General features: G+C 53.8%; 1 protein-coding gene across 9 annotated transcripts in view; it reads right to left on the bottom strand.

The window, feature by feature from the left end:
- Arhgef10l (Rho guanine nucleotide exchange factor 10 like) overlaps positions 1 to 19407 on the bottom strand; it is a 145770-nt gene that overhangs the window by 99825 nt on the left and 26538 nt on the right. For 6 of the 9 annotated variants that reach the window (XM_029539498.1, XM_029539497.1, XM_021199843.1 and 3 more), the window contains exon 2: positions 682 to 761. In XM_029539498.1, coding sequence (XP_029395358.1) covers positions 682 to 718 — 37 coding nt within the window. In that variant the 5' untranslated portion in view covers positions 719 to 761. Of the gene's footprint in view, positions 1 to 681; positions 762 to 1020; positions 1282 to 3981; positions 4129 to 19407 lie in introns of those variants that run through there. The other 3 variants (XM_029539501.1, XM_029539495.1, XM_029539499.1) reach the window with 2 other exon arrangements.

Genomic DNA, 19407 nt, shown 5'->3' on the forward strand with positions numbered 1-19407 from the left:
ATTACGACCCCCACATTTATGGACAAGGACACTGAGCTGTAGAGACGCCATGTCCTGTAACAAAGCTCACGGTGTGAGTGGCAGGCAGGGTCAGGATCCAAACTCAGTGACTGGGCTGGGAGCCGAGGAGCCATTGCTGTAGCAGATATACATGCTTCCCTCCCTGCAGGGGCGGGGAAGAGGCAGGGGGAGACAAGAAGGCAGGAAGCTGGGCATATGGGTAAAATAGCCATGGTCCTGTCCATCAGGACAGGGTCCAGATGCCACCCTGCGGTAGCTGGGGCCCCACGGAAGGGGGTGCCAAGTAAAACACAGGAAGCTGGGTTAAATTCCAGGTCAACAAGTGGTTTTGTTGGGTAAATATTTTTTTTTTCTTCTTTTCTTAAAACAGTCTAAGATTCAACCTTATGGTCAGACCTTCCCCCTCAATCCCAATTTGCACCTTCAACTGACCGGCTTGAACCCCAAGTGCCCCTCAATCCCAGTCCCCATACTGTCCATCTCTGCAGGTGATCTTAGGCAACGGGTAAACCATCAGCCTGCTGTTTACTGTAGAGTCACGATTCCATCTGTGGATAGGGAACCTGAGGCAGATAGAGACAGTGCGCATAGCCAGCAGAACTCAATCTACCCCAGACCAATATAGCTCAGCCCTGTCACCGGGGCCCTGGGGTACAGTACCTATGGCAGGCTGTGGAGGAGGGTTCGAGGAAGCCATCAGACAGGGTCCAGCTCAGTCTACCGCCGTCCTCGCTGCTTACCTGTGAAAAGAAGGCCAGAGACAGTCAGATAACCTGAGGAAGGGGCAGTCAGTGAGCGAGCAAGCCCAGCTCATACACAGTGCTCCGGCCCAGCCACACACACACACACACACACACACACACACACACACACACATGTTCTTCCCGGCAGCCCCAGAAAGGGCCTGGCCTCCACCCGATATAAATCATTAACTTATAGAAAAACTGCCAACTGCACGGAAGAATTCCCCATCTTCCCAGAAGTCACTGCAACCACAACCTGCCTTAATCCACTGTCAAGGGGCTGGTCCTTAGGAGCCTGTGGGCCAGTCAAGAAGATCTGTCCCATGTCCTCTAGCCCAGGGTCTGGGGTCACACTTGAAAAGCTGAGTCCTCAGGCTCTTGAAACCATAATGCCCTGGATTGGACGGTCACAAATACAGGGACACTTCCTCCTCGTGATGTCCCCAACACCACAGGCTCCTGTGGCTCTGACGTCACATCAGGCCTGTGCCCACTGTCCTGCCCTATGGGGTTGGCCGACTGGCACATAGCCACTGGCCTAGGTACACAGTTGTAGGAAGCAAATGGGCTACAAAGAGGCGGTTGGCACAGGACAGGGACAGAATCCCAGGTGATACAGGTCACTCCTGTCCCATGGAGCTTACACACAGAGCAAGGCCGGGCCAAGGGGGATGGGCTCCCCAGGCTCTGCAGCAAACTTGCCAGATGTCCCTGACAGAGCAGGGAGAGGTGCCCTGTGCCTCTGATCTGGCAGCTGCCCTTCTAGCCCTCCCTCCAGGGAGGGAATCGGGCCTGAAGAAAGAGCAGAGGGCTCCGTCGAGCCTGACCATGGCACCAGCTGGCTGTGGACCTGTTTTCATTTAGTTTTCAACAACTAAAAATAGCTTTTATTTTTGCTATCTGAGCAAATAAAAATGGAATGTGCACAAGTGACAGAAAAAGATTATGGTGGGGACATTCACGGAGCTTGTGTGGCTCGGAGGTCACCCCAAGCCCGTCACAAGCGCTTGTATAGATTGACATGTCATAATACAAAAATGAGGTCCAGAGTATGCCTGAAACTTGCCCAAGATCACACAGCAAGGAAGAGGCAGGATTCAAACCAAAGACAGACACTATTTGTGTTCCTTTAGGAACAACTGTGGGGCTGGAGAGATGGCTCAGTGGTTAAGAGCACCGGCTGCTCTTGCAGAGAACTCAGGGTTGATTGCCGGAATCCACATGTGGCTCACAACTGTCTAGAATTCCAGTTCCAGGGCATCTGATGCCCTCTTCTGACCCCTGTGGGCACCAGGCACAAAAAAACACTTGCATGCATGCTTTCACAATTGTATAAGGACATGCAAGTGAGCAAGCACACACATGCGCACACACACACACACACAAACACACAATCTCTCTTCTATTCCAGGTCCTAAGTTCCCAGAAACAGCAAATATTAGTCTCTTAACAATCCTTCTAAGCTGGGCAGTGGTGGTGCACACCCTTCATCCACAGGCAGAGGCAAAGAATCTCTAAATTTGAGGCCAGCCTGGTCTACAGAGCAAGTTCTAGGACATTAAGGACTACACAGAGAAACCCTGTCTCAAAAAATAAAAGTGTTTCTCGAACAACCCAACATATTCACTAGCTGTCACAGCTTGTTCAGTTGTCCCCTCCCCCATTCATGACACCATCTTCTATTTCAGCCACCCCAAAGAGCGTGTCACCATGGCGCTCCTCTTGTCCCCTTGACCGCAGGCTAATGCTCTGCCATGCTCCCACATGTCCTAGGGCGCTGCATCTCTTCCTGGGCGCTGGGCATCTCCCTCCACTCCCCTAGAGGGAGCAGGATGCCGTGAAGGACCCTGAGGGTCAGAGTCAGGGGGTTGCCACGAATACTCCACCTCCTTGCTGCTCTTTATCATTAATGTTTTACGCTGACTGGGGTCTTCACTGACAGCCCTGCTTCCAAAGCATACACACAGCTAGGTACTGTCTGGGGATGTCAGGAGACCCTGAGGATCTTGAAGCATGGTCCCTCAAACCCGGGGACTGCTGACCCCCGCAGCCTGTTTACACAGAAGCACACGGACCTCTGTGCTGTTACTGTTTGAGTTTTGGGTTTGTTTAATCCTTTTTTAAAAAAAAATATTTATTTTATGTATATGAGTACAGTCTGTCTTCAGACACACCAGAAGAGGGCATCAGATCCCATTACAGATGGCTGTGAGCCACCATGAGGTTGCTGGGAATTGAACTCAGGACCTCTGGAAAAGCAGTCAGTGTTCTTAACCACTTAGCCACCTCTCCAGCCCCTTTTTGTTTAGTTCTTGTTGACTTCAGAATGGTGCACATAGAAATGGGGTTTTGCTTGCTTTCTGGCACTGGGTTAGAACCCAGAGGTTTGTGTGTGTCAGATAAGCACTCTGCTATTGACCTACAGCCTCAACTCAACCTCACCTTAAACATATATTATCTTTAATTGTGTGTATAAATATGCATGTGTACGTGTGTATATTTGTACACCCAGCAATCCTCTTGTCTCTACCCTCCCACCCCACCCCACCTCACTACTCTACCCACCCCCACGCAGAGCTAGAGCTATAGGCATGCATGGTCGTGGCCACATCTGGCTTCTTACATGCTGGGGATTTGAACTCAGGTCCTCGTGATCACACAGCAAGTACTCTGACACACTGGGCCATTTCCTAGCCCGACCTCCCTTCTCAAGCAGCACATAGCAGCGTTGTCCTTGCCTTAGACAATACCACAATTCACTCTCAAGCCATCAGGCCTTGGCTATACATGCAGAGGCTGTCCTGGGCCCTTGCTGCTTTAAATATGACAACAGTGGGCATCCGGCTTCCCTGCCCACCCCCACCTGGGCCTTTCAGAGGTGAATTCACAAGCCTTCAGGGTTCACCCCTAAAACGGGAAAGGAGCAATGTCACCCCATTTGCAAACTGAAGCTGTCCTGCAGGGCTCCTTCCAGAGGGCTCAAACCCTCAGATCTTCCTTAGGAGCGAGCGCTAGGACACAAGGGCAGGAAAACAAATGCCCATTCCGAGAAGGAAAAACGGAGGCACCATCACCCAGCCTCACAAAGATGACGTGATAACAATGACATTCAGATCCCTTCCCCGCCAGGCTGAGAAGTCTCATGCCTTCCCCTCTCCTGCTCTTTCTTCAGAGCCCGAGGTTTCTCCCAGACAGGAAAGCGCGCGACAGTACTTACGGAACGAGAAACTTCCTCCATGTTTCCCGTCTATGCCCACATCACCCCATCATTCAGAGAGAAGGAAACAGAGGCCAGAGACGTTAAGGGTTTGCCCCAGGTCACAACACACAGCCAAGGCGGGCAGCTGACAGGGCAGGACACAGAACAGGGCTCTGATCTCAGGAACTCTGCTCAACCCTCTGGCTACCCTGCTCCCCTGGACTTAAGAGTTGGACTTTGGAGGCGCACGTGATCCAGGCTAAAAGGAAGGTAGAGCTGGACCCTCCTCCAAGCAAGGACATATGCTAGTGAGCCCTGCTCACACTCACGGGCTTGTGGCTGCCACTCTGCGCAAAGCCACTAGTCTCCGAAGGATGTGGGGAAGTGAGGGGAATGGCTCAAAGCTACCCACAGTCGCCTCTACAGGCTCCCGTGGGCAACAAGAAATACAGAGGACACAGCTACAACTTCCAAAGAGGACTCAGGGACAATGCTCTCTGCCAGTGAGTCTTCTATTTGCTAGGACATAAAACACAGGCTGTGACAACCAGTTTGTTTTGGAGTCGGGGCCCAGACTAGAGTCCCATGTGACCACTGACAGCCCAGACCAGACCAGACCAGACCAGCCCTGGTGTCTGCATCTCTGAGATGAGAATCTAGAATGTAGATTCTCTGTATTTTACTGAGCTATACAGGCTCTGGAAGATTCCGAGGTGGGAGCTGGAGCCCAGGTGATTGTGCCAGGGCCAAGCTAGGCTTTCCCTGTGGCCGGCTCTCTTGAAGGGGAAGACATAGCATCTTAAAGTAGCTAGGCAAGGACAGAGGCCAGCCATTCTAGAACCTTGCTACATTTCTTTTCCTCTCTTCTTTTCCTCCCCCTCCTCCTCCTATACCTCCTCCTCATCCTCCTCTTTCTTCTTCTTCTTCTCTTCTCCTCTTCCTTCTTTTTGATTTTTTTGCTTGGTGGTTTGTTTAGAGACAAGGTCTCATATAGATAGACCAGGCTAGCCTTCAAGCTGTGTAGCTGAGGCTGACTCGGAGCTTCTGATCCTTCCGCACTCACCTCCTGAGGGCTGGGATCACAGATGTGCCCTGTAATGACCAGTTTATGCGATGCTGAAGACTGAGCCCAGGGCTTCATGCAAGACTGGCAAGCACTGTGTACCGAGCCCCGTCCTCAGCGCCCCGGCTATATTTTGCAATTGCGAGGCCAGGAGGGCAGAGCCAGGATAAAACCATGATGGGCCAGTGAATGTGGCAGGGAGTTCTTACTTTTACAACCTCTGTTGGGGCTCCTCAGCCCCTGTGCAGTGAGCACTGGGGAGGGAAAGACAAAGAAGCCGGGCGGAGGTGGCGCACGCCTTTAATCCCAGCGCTTGGGAGGCAGAGGCAGGCAGATTTCTGAGTTCGAGGCCAGCCTGGTCTACAAAGTGAGTTCCAGGACAGCCAGAGCTATACAGAGAAACTGTGTCTCGAAAAACCAAAACAAACAAACAAACAAACAAACAAAACAAAACAAAGAGAAAAAGAAAGAGAGGAGCAGGGGAGGAAAGAAAAGAGAAAAGAAAAGAAAAGAAAAGAAAAGAAAAGAAAAGAAAAGAAAAGAAAAGAAAAGAAAAGAAAAGAAAAGGCAGCCACACAGTGAAAAAGCAGCCACACAGTGAAAACCATCCACACTTTCTTTCTGACACTAAGATTGGAACCCCAGCTCAGGCCTACAGGATCACAGTACACACCTTCAGCCAATCTATTGCCATTTTCTTCTTCTTATTATTATTACTTAAGACAGAGTCTTATGTAGCCCAGGTTGGCCTCAAATTTACTATGTAGCTGAGGATGACCTTAACATTCCAATCCTCCTAAGTCCACCTGCCAAGACCCTCAGCACATCCTCAGAATTAGAAATGGACTCAGATGTGGTAATGCTACTAACCAAGTGTGGAAACCGAGTCCAAGGAAAGGGACAGACTTTCCCCGGTGGGCATGGCGTAAGCCAGGCAGTGGCTCAAAGTAGAAATCTGAATCCAGGCGTTCCTGAGCATAAATCCCAGTTCTGGCCATGCCACCCAAGGCAGGGAACATCTGCCCGGAGCCGAACGAGGTCCTGAGCTAAGAAGAAGAACTGGACCAGGAACAGCCCCATAGCCATCAGCCCCATAGCCAGCGTGGCCACCGTTAACATCGAAACCCTGACCATGTGATATTCTGGTTGTAGGATTACAGATTTGCTCCTCTTGCAGACATCTCTTAAAAATAAGACTGACAGGCAGGTGGACCCCAGAGCTGCCCCTTTTCATACCACACTGTTCTTTGGGGTGACCCGCGGGGTACAAGGCAGAAAGCCTGGGCTCGGGCTTGGGGGAGCCTACATGGCGTGTAGGCCGTGTGGAGTTCAGTGACCAGACCCCAGAGAGGAAGCATCCAGCAGCCTCACTTTGACACATCTTCTGTCCCAGCTAGTAACTCGGTCAGCTGGCCTGTGGGTGTCCCTGGGGTTTCCCCTCCCTCTGGATCTGAAGCCTAAGGTTGGTGGTGGTGGCTGCGACAGAGGCAGCGGTGGCAGCAGGTCTCAGGAGTTAAACTCAGTTCCCAGGCACTGGCCTATGTGTGAGTAACTCTCTGAGCAGTTCCCATCCCACTTCCTCCCTTGTGAACCCCCAGGAAACACTCCCTGGGGGACTCAGACTTCAGGAAGGGCTATGAGTGAAGCCAGACACTGACAACAGTGGAGGGTGGTCCTGGGGAGGGCTGGGAGAGGGAAGGGGGCAGAGTCCAGCGGCACTGTCTGCACCAGACAGCTTCTGGCCACCCTTGAAGGACACACAGGAAGCAGGCTGTGGCCCAGGTACCCGGCTGAGGAACTCCAGCCTCAGAGACAAGTGTGCACATCTGGCTCCTGGATGCCACAAAACCAGTGGAGGTAGAGAACTGAAGGACAGGTAGCAAGGAGCTAGGGCTGGGGCCACTGTCCTCAAGAATTTCTAGCTTCCGGCTCTCATCAGACAGGTACTTGGCCAACTGGTCCCCCGCCTCAAGAACCCCAGGGACTCTCCTACAGCTTGACAACTCTGGTCAGCTCCTTCCTCATCCAGGCCCTAAGCAAGGCCTCCCACTTTAGCCCTTACCTGTCCCCTCCAGTCTCAGGTCTCAGCGGCTCTTGGCCTGTCCTGGAATTCCGCTGCCCATGACAGCGGAGACTCGCTTCAGATCCCTGGGCCTTGGTTCAGATGGTCTGTTCTCTCCAGATAGAATCCTCTCTCAATGGGCAAACTCCTACTAAACCTTCAAAACGCCACTCCCACTTTCTCCATTGAGACCCTGCCCTTGATTCATCTCACGTAGCAGCTTCTGGGCCCTGGCTGTGGAACTTTCTAAAAAGGACACATCGAGGTTCTGATTTGGGGTGTGGCCACTCCTAAGCCAAGAGGCTATTTTCAAAACAGCACAGGACACACACAAGGCTGGTGACACAGCCCCTATTACAGGGGTCTTGCTCACTAGACCAGAAGCTCTGGGACACACTGGCTGCACTTCATCTCCAGGAACGGTGGCCAGGGTGTGGCCTACAGCAAGTGCCTATAACAGCTGCCCAACTAAGTACAGAGCGTGTCCCCGCTTGGGAGGGCACAGAGCTGGGGGGCACAGAGCTGGGAGGGGGCAGCTGTAGGGGCAGGCTTCAGGTAGAGGGAGGAGAAACATGCACTAAAATCCCCGGACAGGGACGCTGCCCCAAGGGCTCCATGCAGGAAATGGGGCTGAGTCCCAGCCGGGAGGGGGCACCAGGGCTAACTTGCAAAGTCCTGCCCTGGCAATTCCCAGGCACCAAGGGCCACCTGGTGGAGATACCACACAGGGACGGCTCACAAAGAAACTGGGCAGAGAGCAATAGAGAAACACTTGAGTGATCGCGGTGTGGACCTGGCCTCAGCGTAAGAGGGTTGGGATGGCACTGGGGGACACTTCAGCTCTTAGTAAATGCCCTACCAGGGAGATTCTATTTCACAGATGGCTCTTCCAGCTCAGGACCCGTCAAGGGGCAGAAATGAAGTCAATCCCGAAGTCACCAGTCGCTATCTAAATTCCTTCCTTCCCAGAGGAACCAGAGCCTGAGAGGAGCGAGGGATGTCCATGAGGTCTACAGGCCACAGAGCTTGGAGGCACAGGGAGAGAGGACAGGGCTGTCCCTCAGCTGCTGCCTCTGCAGGAAAGGACATGCTAGGGATAGAGAGAGAGAGCTCCAGGCCGGCAAAGTGAACCAAAGAGACAGCGGAGGCCCTGGCTCCTCCCCTCTGAGCCTGTAGCCAATGAGCCCCCAGACATGGGGTCATTCAGGCTCTTGTCTCTTAACTTCCTTTCTTTACAGGGAATGGGGGGGGGGGAGTCTCTCCTCCCTGGGGTGGGCGAGGCTTGGTCAATGGAGGCTACCTAGGAACAAAGGACCCCTTGTCCCCCAGCTCAGGGTAGGTGCCCGCCCCACCCCAAAGGATCTCCTAGGCCAGCCCCTGGTCAATGAAGGAAGGGTGAGGGGCACCGCCCCCTGGGCCTCTGTGGGAAGGAGCCACCCCACAGGCGGGCCAGAGGGGACTCTGGGGTCTGTTGCCCTGGAAACCAGAGCCCTTTGGAGAAGCTGCTGGCTGGAGAAGAAACTGGCTGCCACCAGACTCAGATTCCCTCCCCCTCCCAGTCCCAGACACATTAACCCTGCTGTCCCCAGGGTCCGGGCGGGAGTGCATATGAAAACCTCCTTCAGTCCATCAGCTGTACTGTTCCAACCTCTTCTCTGGAGATCCTGGGCTCCCAGCCACACCCCAGAGTGTGACCCAGCGAGCGGAGCGGAGCTGAGTGAGCTTGAGACTTAGGCTTGTCCTCACCACTCCCTTGGATCAAGTCAGCTTCCCTACCTGGAAAAGGAAGCCACTTCCCAGGGGACAGGGGACAGGCTAAGAGGGAGTTCTGCCACCCTTATTTCTGAGAGCAGGAAAGTCTGTGGCATAATGAAGTGACTGAGCCAGCGTCATGAGATGGGGACAATGATGCAGACAGGCAGGGGGAGGGTGGTGAGCTAGAGCCAAGGGATCATCGGAGGGCATCTTAAGGGGCCCCTGGGATATGGTGGGAGATGCACAGACACATGTCACACACGGCATCCAGCCACAATTGTCAGAAGCATCCAAAGTCCATGTGTGGCCTCAACACTGAGAGCAGGTCACAATGTTGGCCGTGTCCCTAGGACTCCAATTCACTTGCCCTGACCTCCAGAGGGTTAATCTCACCCCCTCTTCCCTTGCACCCCAAGTCTCTCACCCCTATGCCATTCAGTAAGCACTTTCATGAGCACAGTGCCCACTTCCTGCTAGCCTGGCTGCCAGAGGAACCCAGGTACCAGTCCTCAGGTGTGCAGGTACAGGTCCTACGGTGGGAATGACCCTGCCCATTCTGATGGGCGGGCCCCTGGATGGGCCAGATGGGTATTGCAACCCACTTCCAGGAAGATGCCTTGTGGAGTGCCCTGGGGCAGAGCGTCCTCGGAGCGCACTGTGTCCAAGCTGGGCTACTCCCCTGTGTGAGTGAAGTGGGTGCATGCGCACTGAGCACCTGAGGCCCCCAGGGTGGGGGGTAAGGAATGAACTTGGCCTGGGACCTGAACCAGAGCTCACCAAGGGATCTCATGCTAAGAGGACACACTGCTGCGGGCTCAGCACACACTCAGGTGGGCGCTAAGCTGCACACCATCACCTCGCTCCACACCCACAGAGCTTCCCACCATAGTCCAATGGCGCCCTCCCCAGCAGGGCAGCAAGGGCCGCAGCGTGAGGCCCCTCCCTGTGACCTCCAGTTCTCCAGATCAGGTGGCCCACACAGAGACGTCTGCAGGCTAAGAATTCAGGTTGGGAATGTGCTAAGGTTCAGCAGGTGAAAGTGCTGGCCCTGCAGGCCTGACAGCCTCAGGTCAGTCCCTGGAAGGCACATAGAGACACAGTGCAGCATCGCCCTCTGTGATCACAGCAAGACAGAGGCAGAGAGAGGAGAATCACACATTAGCTAATGGAGCAGTTACGCTACGGTGTGCAGAGCTACCTCAGGAAGAAAAGACCGTGTCTCAACAAGGTAGAAGGAGAGAAGTGAGCTCCAAAAGTTGTCCTCTGACCTTAAACACACCACACATACACACAATTACACACACAACACCACATACACACCATACACACTATATACGCCACACCATACATACACCACACACACATAAACACACCATACCACACACACCATACATACACACCACACACAGACATACACACCACATACACACACATACCACACCACACACTCCATACATACACATCACACAGACACACAGACACACCATACAGATCACACACACCATATACACCACACACACATACCACATCACACACACCATACACATGCACCACACACACACAATCACACACATATATACTATACATACCACACACACCACATACACATACCATATATACACCACATATACACAATCACATCACACCTCACACACACACATATTACATACACACGATATACAACACACACACACACATTACACACACACGATATACAACACACACACACACACACACACACACACAAATGAGACCCTGAGGGCCTCTCTAGCAGGAGCACCTGCCTGGCCTGTCATTGCCTTCACAGATTTGTGACAATGCATGTTGATGGACAGTGAGTGACACCAGAGTGAGGTAAAACTTCGTATGTGGAAGGAAGAATGCGTGGCCTGGAGCAGAGCCGTCTCCCTGGGTCAATGCTGAGGTCAGCAGCACATATCTTAGCTCACCTCTATGGCCTTGTGACTGCCCGCCTTAAAAACACAGAGGCGTGCCAGGCAGGGTGATTCATGCCTGTAACCCAGCACTTAGGAGGCAGGGACAGGGACACCGCAAATTGGAAGCTAGGCTCGTCTACCTTGAAAGTTACCTTGTCTTGTCTTGTCTTGTTTCATTTGGTTTGGTTTGGTTTGGTTTTTCAAGACAGGGTTTCTCTGTGTAGCCCTGGCTGTTCTGGAACTCACTCGGTAGACCAGGTTGGCCCACAACACAGAGGTCTGCCTGCCTCTGCCTCCCCTAGTGCTGGGATTACAGGTGTGCACCACCTCCACCCAGCTCAGACCTCCTCTTTAAACAAGGCTGAAGCTATGACTCAATTAGTCAGGTACCTTGATGAGCATGTGCAAAGCCCTGGCTGGGTTCAACTCTCAGCACCACGTAAAACCTGACACGGTGACACATGCCTGTCCAGCTCTCTGGAAGGTGCAGGATAGAAGATCAAAAGTGCACCAGGCAGCGGTGGCAGACACCTTTAACCCCAGCACTTGGGACACAGAGGCAGGCGGATCTCTATGAGTTCGAGGCCAGCCTGGTCTACAGAGTGAGTTCCAGGTCAACTGGGGCTACAAAGAAAAAACTGTCTTAAAAAACCAGAAAGAAAGAAAGAAAGAAAGAAAGAAAGAAAGAAAGAAAGAAAGAAAGAAAGAAAGAAAGAAAGAAAGAAAGAAAGAAAGAAAGGGAGAGAGAGAGAGAGAGAGAGAGAAGAAAAGATCAGAAATTCGAGTTTACTTTTGGATACATGACAATTCTAAGACTAGCCTGGGCTATATGAGACAACCTGGGCTACATGAGATCCTGCCCTGGGAGAGATGGAGAGAGGGAGAGAGGGAGAAAAGAAAAGAGGAGAGGAAGAAGAAGAAAAAGAGGAGGAGGAGGAAGAGGAGGAGGAAGAAGAGGAGGAAGATGAGGAGGAGGAGAAGAGGAGGAGGGGAGGAGGAGGAGGAGGAGGAGGAGGAGGAGGAGGAGGACTTCCCTCACCCTATATCTCCTCCACCTGTCGCCCATTCCTTCACGCACATCTACAAAGGCTCCTAAGAAGCAAGGCTGGGTTCTGTCTCCAGCTGTCCTGTTCTCTCCTGCAAGAAATGAGCACTCAACTCACTACCCCTGAGCGGGCGGATCCTGAGGCCACCGGAGGCTCTAGAAGAACGCCCTCTCATTCCACACACCCGCAGCTCCCCTCCTCCGTCTCTCCCTCTTCCGCCTCAGCTGCTCTCATCCACCTTTCCTGCCTCCACCCCCTGATTCCCACCTCAATCCTGGATCCCAGCCTCTGCCTCAGACCAGACAAACTCCCCCTGCCCTCTGCTCCAGTGACCTCACCCGCTCTGTGGCTCCCCACCCCACCCGCTGCTATCTCCACACTGATGCCCTGGCCTGACCTTCTCTTGCACATCAGCCCCTTGCCTGCTGTCTGCTCAGCACCCTGACTCCATTGTCCTTGGAGTCTCTGAGTCCACAGCAGTCCTCCCGACGGCTGGCCACCTGCTCCTCCCTGTGGGCCAGCTCACTTGATCTCACAACAGCTCTGCTCCCAGCAGTGCCTGGGGCAATTCCTACCCCACCACACACACACACACACACACACACACACACACACACACACACACACCAGGTCCTATCTATCCGCAACCTTGTGGTCTTTGGTTTAGGCATGCCAGGGCCTGAGCGCGTCTCACCAGCGGGTTCAAGCCATGCGCGTCACTAACCCGGACTATTATTACAACCTCACAGGTCTCCTACCCCCTCCTCCCTGCACTTCTGTGGTGAACACAGGAGCCACACGAATCCTCTGCTTGGGACCTTCACAAACTCCTACCTCATCTTGGCCCATGAGGCTCTTACGACCTCCCTGCGTCCACCCCCATCTCTCCCTGACAGCTCACTCCACTCAAGTCACAGCCACCAGGAAGCTCCCTCATCTGCATGCATGCACCTCCCTCTGTCTAGAATGTTCTTCCTACATACATCCACACGGCTGTCTCCCTTTCTGTCAGGGCTCTGCTCCAAGTTCCTCCTGTGAGGGTGACCTGCACCGGGCTCCCAATGTGGCCCTCACGCTGTCTGCAGCCCAGCCCCCCTGCCTTCCTTCACAGTATTCGGTACTTCCTTACAGCTTTGCTGTGGATTTTAGGCCTCCTAGGCCTCCTCCTCCTTCTCCTCACAGAGGCCAGAGGAGAGCATTGGATCCCCTGGAACAGGAGGTATAGGCCGTGAGAAACCTAATGTGCGTACTGGAAACTGCATCCGGGTCCTCTGCAAAACACAGCAAACACTCTTAACTGCTCAGCCATCTCTCTGGCCCCTCATTTGTTTTTTTGAGATGGAGTCTCATGTAGCCCAGGCTGGCCTCAAACTTGTTACATAGCTCTGGATGACCTTAAAGTGCTAATCCCCCTGCCTCTACCTCCCGAATGCTGAGATTACAGGGTCGGGCTCCCATGTGTGGTTTATGAGGTCCTGGGGATCGAATCTGGGTCTCTGTGTGTGCCAGGTGATCGGTCTGCCACCTGAGCTACATCCTCACAGCCTTAGGTGTCTGCCCTACCGCTTCCCCCTTCCTAGCCAGTGGCCACCACAGAGGCAGGCAAGATGGCTGGTGTTCACACTACCCACAGCCCCGGGAGTGCAGCCTGGCACTCGGAGGAGCTAGGGGGACCTAGTGAATGAGGGGTGAAAGAAAACTCCAGAAAGGCTTCTTCCCGCAGGAGCTGACTGGCTGATGCAGGCCTGTGGAGGTTGGAATGTTACCAGTCCAGAAACTAACTACCTAATCTTGAGTTAAGTTCTGGCCCTCCAGAGACGCCATCCTTGGCCCCCCCTAGGATAAAAACCTTTCTGCTATCTATTAATTCAGCAGGTGACTACCTCTCACCAATCCAAATGCTAGGCGCGTCTTCAGAGAGCTCTTGGGCCTGAAGAGCAGCTCTCCCCTCCCCACCTTGCTGTACCTGCTCTCAATGGGCCCACCAAGATGCTTTAAACTCGCCTTGATGTATGACTTCTGTTTGTTGTTCTGCAGAACTACAAAAACTTCATAAAACTGCTTACATGTTGGAACGTAGACTGTGTGGGAATGTAAAATCTGTGTTCCCAGGCTACGGTCGCTCAAAATGGCTCCAGAGTAAACTCTCCCTTATTCCCTTTATGAGGAAAGCTGTGGTTTTCTGCATCAACCGAAGGAAAGAGAGAGGGAGGGAGGGGGAGGCTTCCTTGCCCCGGGGCAGTTTCCTGAGGAAGAAGGTAAGCATGGCACCCACTCTTAGAGTAGGCCTCCTCCTCTTACCTCAGCCTGCACCCACACACTTCATCTGAGGGAACCCGCCTGACACCCTCTCCATGCCCTAGGCTGTGCGAGAGGCAAGGCACCCCAAAAACCAGTGTGGAAAGACATGAGGCCCCCTCCAGGGACTGGCCAGGAGAAAGGGGTGGGGCAGGGCTGAGAAGGACTTGGGCTATTTTTAAAAACTTCTCCCAAAACACCACGTTCTTCCTGGGGTGAGTCAGAAGCACATGGCCCAGTGAGGAGGCCAGGGCCCTGGACTGCTACGGTGGCCATCATCAGCTCTGTGGGCAGCGGGAGCAGGCGGGCAAGCGGGGACTGGGACGCTCATTCGGCTTTCCGGGGAAGAGGCTGGACTTGGAGAGTGAAGGCCCTCTGAGAGCCACCCCTGCTCTAGTCTGTCATAGACTTCCTCTCTGACCTCAGGGAGCGAGCGCAGGAAAGCGGCTGTAAAACTCAGCTAAAAACAGCTTGGCTCACCCATCCGTGGCGGGGCAAGCTGGGCAGCAGAGTCCGCCGCCTCCAGATGAACACACACAAGGTCAAGCCCAAGGTACTCGGAGGACCCGGGGCCACCCAGCCCAGGAGAGCCCTGGCTGACCTCTCAGAGAGATCAAGCCGTGCCCTGTGTGAGGGCGCTGCCCCTTCCTAGAGAGCTCAGGGTGGGCTTCAGCTGCTCTCAGCACCTCTGGAGGGAGGTGGGGGAGGCTCATATACTCTGACCCTGCCCCAAGCCAGACTCTGACTGGCACCACCATTCCACAGAGGAAACTGAGGCTCAGAGCTACCCACAGTCCAAGTTTATCAGAGCAGAGCCCCAAGGCTGTCTGTTCCCAATGTCTGAAGTCCACAGGAGCTGGCAAGATGCCCCGGGGTCAGGCAAGCACTTTCACCAGCCTCCTTTATACTTGACTTCAAGGAAAGATGCTGTCTGTCTACCTCGGGTGTGGAAAGGACCAGGGGAGGCTGGATGGAGCTGTGAGTCCTGAACCCCCACTGTCAGGTCCGTGACCTTAGCCCAGGCAGGGAACTTCCCCAAACTCCTACTCTCTTTCATAATTAACTGACAAAATGGACTAGAGATGGCTATCCGAGGCATGCCTCAAGAGACTCCGGGGGCTGCCTACATCCCAGGTGATATTCTCTGCTCTCCCATATCCCAGTTGGTGCTCCTTGCTCTTCCAAATCCCAGTTGGTGCTCTCTGCTCTCCCATATCCCAGTTAGTGCTCTCTGCTCTTCCAAATCCCAGTTGGTGCTCCCTGCTACTCCCAGTTGGTACTCCTCGCTCTCCCACATCCCAACTGATGCTCCCCACTCTCCCATATCTCAGTTGATGCTCCCTGCTCTTCCAAATTCCAGTTGTTGCTCTCTGCTCTCCCATATCCCAGTTGATGCTCCCCACTCTCCCACATCCCAGTTGGTGCTCCTTGCTACTCCCAGTTGGTGCTCCCTGCTTTTCCACATCCCAATTGGTGCTCCCTGCTCTCTTCCACATCCCAACTGGTGCTCCCTGCTCTCCCACCCCAGTTTCCTACCCCACTATATTGAAATCACAGAGCCCTAAGCTTCCGCCCACCCTGCCTGTGCCCTGCTTTCACAGTGGCAAAGGGAGGCCACCACCCCTGGTCCTTCCTGCTCTGAAGCCACCTCTGTCCTATCACATATCTTTGCAATGCCCTGTGTGCCACTGTCAGACTCTGGCCACCATCCTACGAAGAATGAATTCTGCCACCATATGTGTATGCTCCAAGTGGCCCCATGAGCAGAGCAGGACCCTGGAGCACACTAGTTCCTTATCTGATCCTAGCTTCCTCTTCCACTGAGAGCCCTCACCACACAGGGCACAGGAAGAGTTAAATGAGCCGTAGGACGCCCCGGCACTGCAAATAAATCAACAAATCAATAAAGTAGCCATTCCTATAAAATGCCTTGGCAGGAGGCTGGATACAGTAGGTGCTTAATAACTACTTATTGAATGAATAAATGATAACACAGTTCCCAGACTATAGTGCCCCCCACCAGCCCCTCATTGCCCTTCCTGGGATAATGAAAGGTGTGTGTTGGCCAGGCCTCCCTATGGTGTCTGGTCCACAGTGGTCCTCACTGTGGGGAATGAGAGACAGCTGATGCATTCTGGGATAGCCGCTATGGCCCAATGGTGAGCTAGCCCTTAGCTCTCCAAGCTTCCTGTCCTCTTTACTACTGTGATCCCAGGACAAGGGGTGGAGGCTCAACAGGAGAGGAGACAGAAGCTGAAATCTAGACAGCAAGGTGGTCTGTCTTTCATTATGTGAATACAGCAATGACCATGGTCGTGGGGTGGCAGGGAGAGGACCTCCAGCCCTTGAGCCCATACAGGCTACACTGGGTCACCTGCAGAGCCACAAGCCCAGTACCCATCCCTAGTGAGAGCCACAAGCATAGGGACCCAAGCCGCCACTTCCTTCTCAGGCCTGAAAAATAACTGGCTTAGGCTGGCAAAATGGCTCAGCGGGTAAAGGAGCTTGCCACCAAGGCTGACAGCCTGAGTTGAGTTCAATCCCAGGGACATTCTGCATGTAGCATGCATGCATATACATGTGCACATGTGTGTAGATACACAGAGAAAAAATAATTGTACAAACATATTTACATACATACACACACACACACACACACACACACACACACACACACACACATACAGCCAACGATGTTTGCTAACATTTGGACCAGCAAAGTCCCTTTAGCCAGCAAATCCACTCAGGGACATGCACAATGCCTGAGTGATCTGTTAGAGACCTGTGGCCTGGGTAGGAAAGAGGGACAGCTCCCTCCCCATATGCTACCAACACTCAGAACAATTTAAACTAAAAGATGTTGCAATAGGGGTGGATGCTGCCTGCCAAGACTTCACAGTACAGGTACATCCAAGGTTGTCCCATGGCTGGTGGCTCTCACAAGGGACAAGGACGCCGTCTTCCAAGTCAAAGGCTCAAACCTGGCAACCGAGGTCAGCGTTCTTGTCTCCCATTTGGATCTGCATCTACTCAGAGGAGCAGCAGGAAAGCCAGCCTCCCTCTTTGACTTTCAGCCACCTGATTGTGTGCCAAGGACTACAGAACAGCCAGACACAGTGGGCCATGCCTGTAATCCCAGCATTTGGAAGGCAATATGATCAGGCATTTAAGGTCAGCCTTGGCTACATAGTGAATAAGGGACCAGCCTGGACTACATGAGATCCTGTCTTAGAAATCAAAGCAAAATGATGATGATGGTGGTGGTGGTGATGATGATGATGTTGATGGTGGTGGTGGTGGTGGTGATGGCTCCTATGGCCCAGCCATGGCATGAGGCTCTGGGAAGATGCTGTCATGTGACACAACCTTGGCCCTGTGCTCACAGGAGCCATAAGGTCAGGAAGCATTCCAGGGCTTACTGAGGCTCCAGCAGACCGCCCCCTCCACCCTCCCCCATCCCAACTCAACTCTCCAGGTCCAAGGCTCCTCCCTGGTACTCCAGGTCACAGGTGATGGCTGCCCACTGCATCCATCAAGAGGACATGCAGACCGGGCAGAGCTCCAGCCGACCCTGTGGGGGCCCTGGCTTCCTGGGGACCCCTCACCTCACAGATACCTGCAGAGCATCTCCACAGAAGGACTATGGGAGGGTAGGGCTCATCTGGTTCCTTTGCTCCTCCGGGGGAGGGGCAGGGGGAGAGGGTCACAACTGGGTTCTAATGTGTCCCCTCCCCTCAGTTCACACACCTGCAGGTTTGCTATGCATCCAATCCAAAAACTGGGATTTTATTTTGAAAGTAGAGAGGTTCAGACCTGCTCTGGCTATGTAGCCCTAGATGGACCCAAACTCACAGCAATCCTGCCTCAACCCTCTGCCTCGGCCTTCCAAGCGCCGAGGTTGTGAACACACACCTGGTAAGCCACTAGAAGGAGGAGGGGGGTGAAGCCACAACGGGGTGGAGGAGGGGGTGATTCTAGCACCAGGGGAGTGGGAGTTGAACACTCCACGGTGCACAGGATGGCCTCCCAGCAGATGCTTGTCCAGCCTCGGTGCCATGGTATACAGTCTAGTGGTACGGCTGTGCTAGAACAGTCAGTGTCCTCCAACTGCCTTTGCTCCGGCCACTCCACCCAGCTGCCCTGCTCCTCACTTGGGGTGAGCATATTGCCTGGAGTCCAGGTCCCTTGCTGGGGTGTCTCCCTCCCTCCCCGGCAGCTCCACTTCCGCCTTTGGAGCACCGAGAAGCAAGGATCATCACTCCTGCACAGCTGTCCTTCCTTCCCCAGGTCCCTGGCAAAGCAGATTCAGCCCTCTCGTCTCTCCCTGTATGCCTGGCTACCTCCCTTCCCGTGCCCAACCCAACCTCAGAGGGTGTTGCCCAGGTGACCCGTCGTTAATGCAGCAGACTCCTCTCAGATGCTGGCTATGCCCGGAGAAGCATGGGACACACCCGGCCTGCAGCATCCTCCCTGGGAAGACCAGTGCTCGGGATACTCAAAGCACTGTCCCGAGCCATGTGGTCCCACCGCCTCCACCTGCCCGGGGACAGTCCTCCATAGACCCATACATAGGCAAGCAGCATCTTCCAGGGGACGCCTCCTGCCAGGTTTTCAGGACAAGGCACCCAGCAGGGGAAAGTGGAAACCACAGGAGACCATATTAGGGGGGAAATTGCAGAAAGTGAAATGAAGACCAGTCTGCAGAGGAAGACTGGCCTTGTGACTCATGTCCCTGAGAATATGCCATGTGGAGCTGGCCCCAGGTCATGCCAGAAAGCCAGGAAACCCAACCCACCCCAAGCCACTTTGGGACCAGTTGGGTCTCACGTTGGGTCATGTGCCTTGGCCACCAACGCCCGGCAGCTCTGGCATGATATTGGTGACCTTGGAGTTCTGACGTGACCCCTCCCTGTGAGATGGGAATGAGGATGTTCCTGAACAGGGCTACTGGGTCACCTCTGACTGCAAGACCATGAGCAGGCAAAGCCAAAGTTTTCCTCCTGAGCCCAGCTCCTCTCCCCTCCAGGGCCCTTTAGTGGACTGACCCCTATCTGTCCTGTCTACAGCAGCCAATACCATGGGGGAGTAGACCTAGGTATCTCGGGCCCAGGGTGGCTCTCAGCCATAAGGAGTGACCACTGAGAACCTGGGTAAAGTTGAACACACACACACACACACACACACACCACACATACACACACACTCCACACATACACACACTCCACACATACACACCACACATACACACACACACTCCACACATACACCACACACACACACACA

This window comes from Mus pahari, chromosome 6 (assembly GCF_900095145.1).
Source record: "Mus pahari chromosome 6, PAHARI_EIJ_v1.1, whole genome shotgun sequence".
In the NCBI taxonomy this organism is placed as follows: Eukaryota; Metazoa; Chordata; class Mammalia; order Rodentia; family Muridae; genus Mus; species Mus pahari.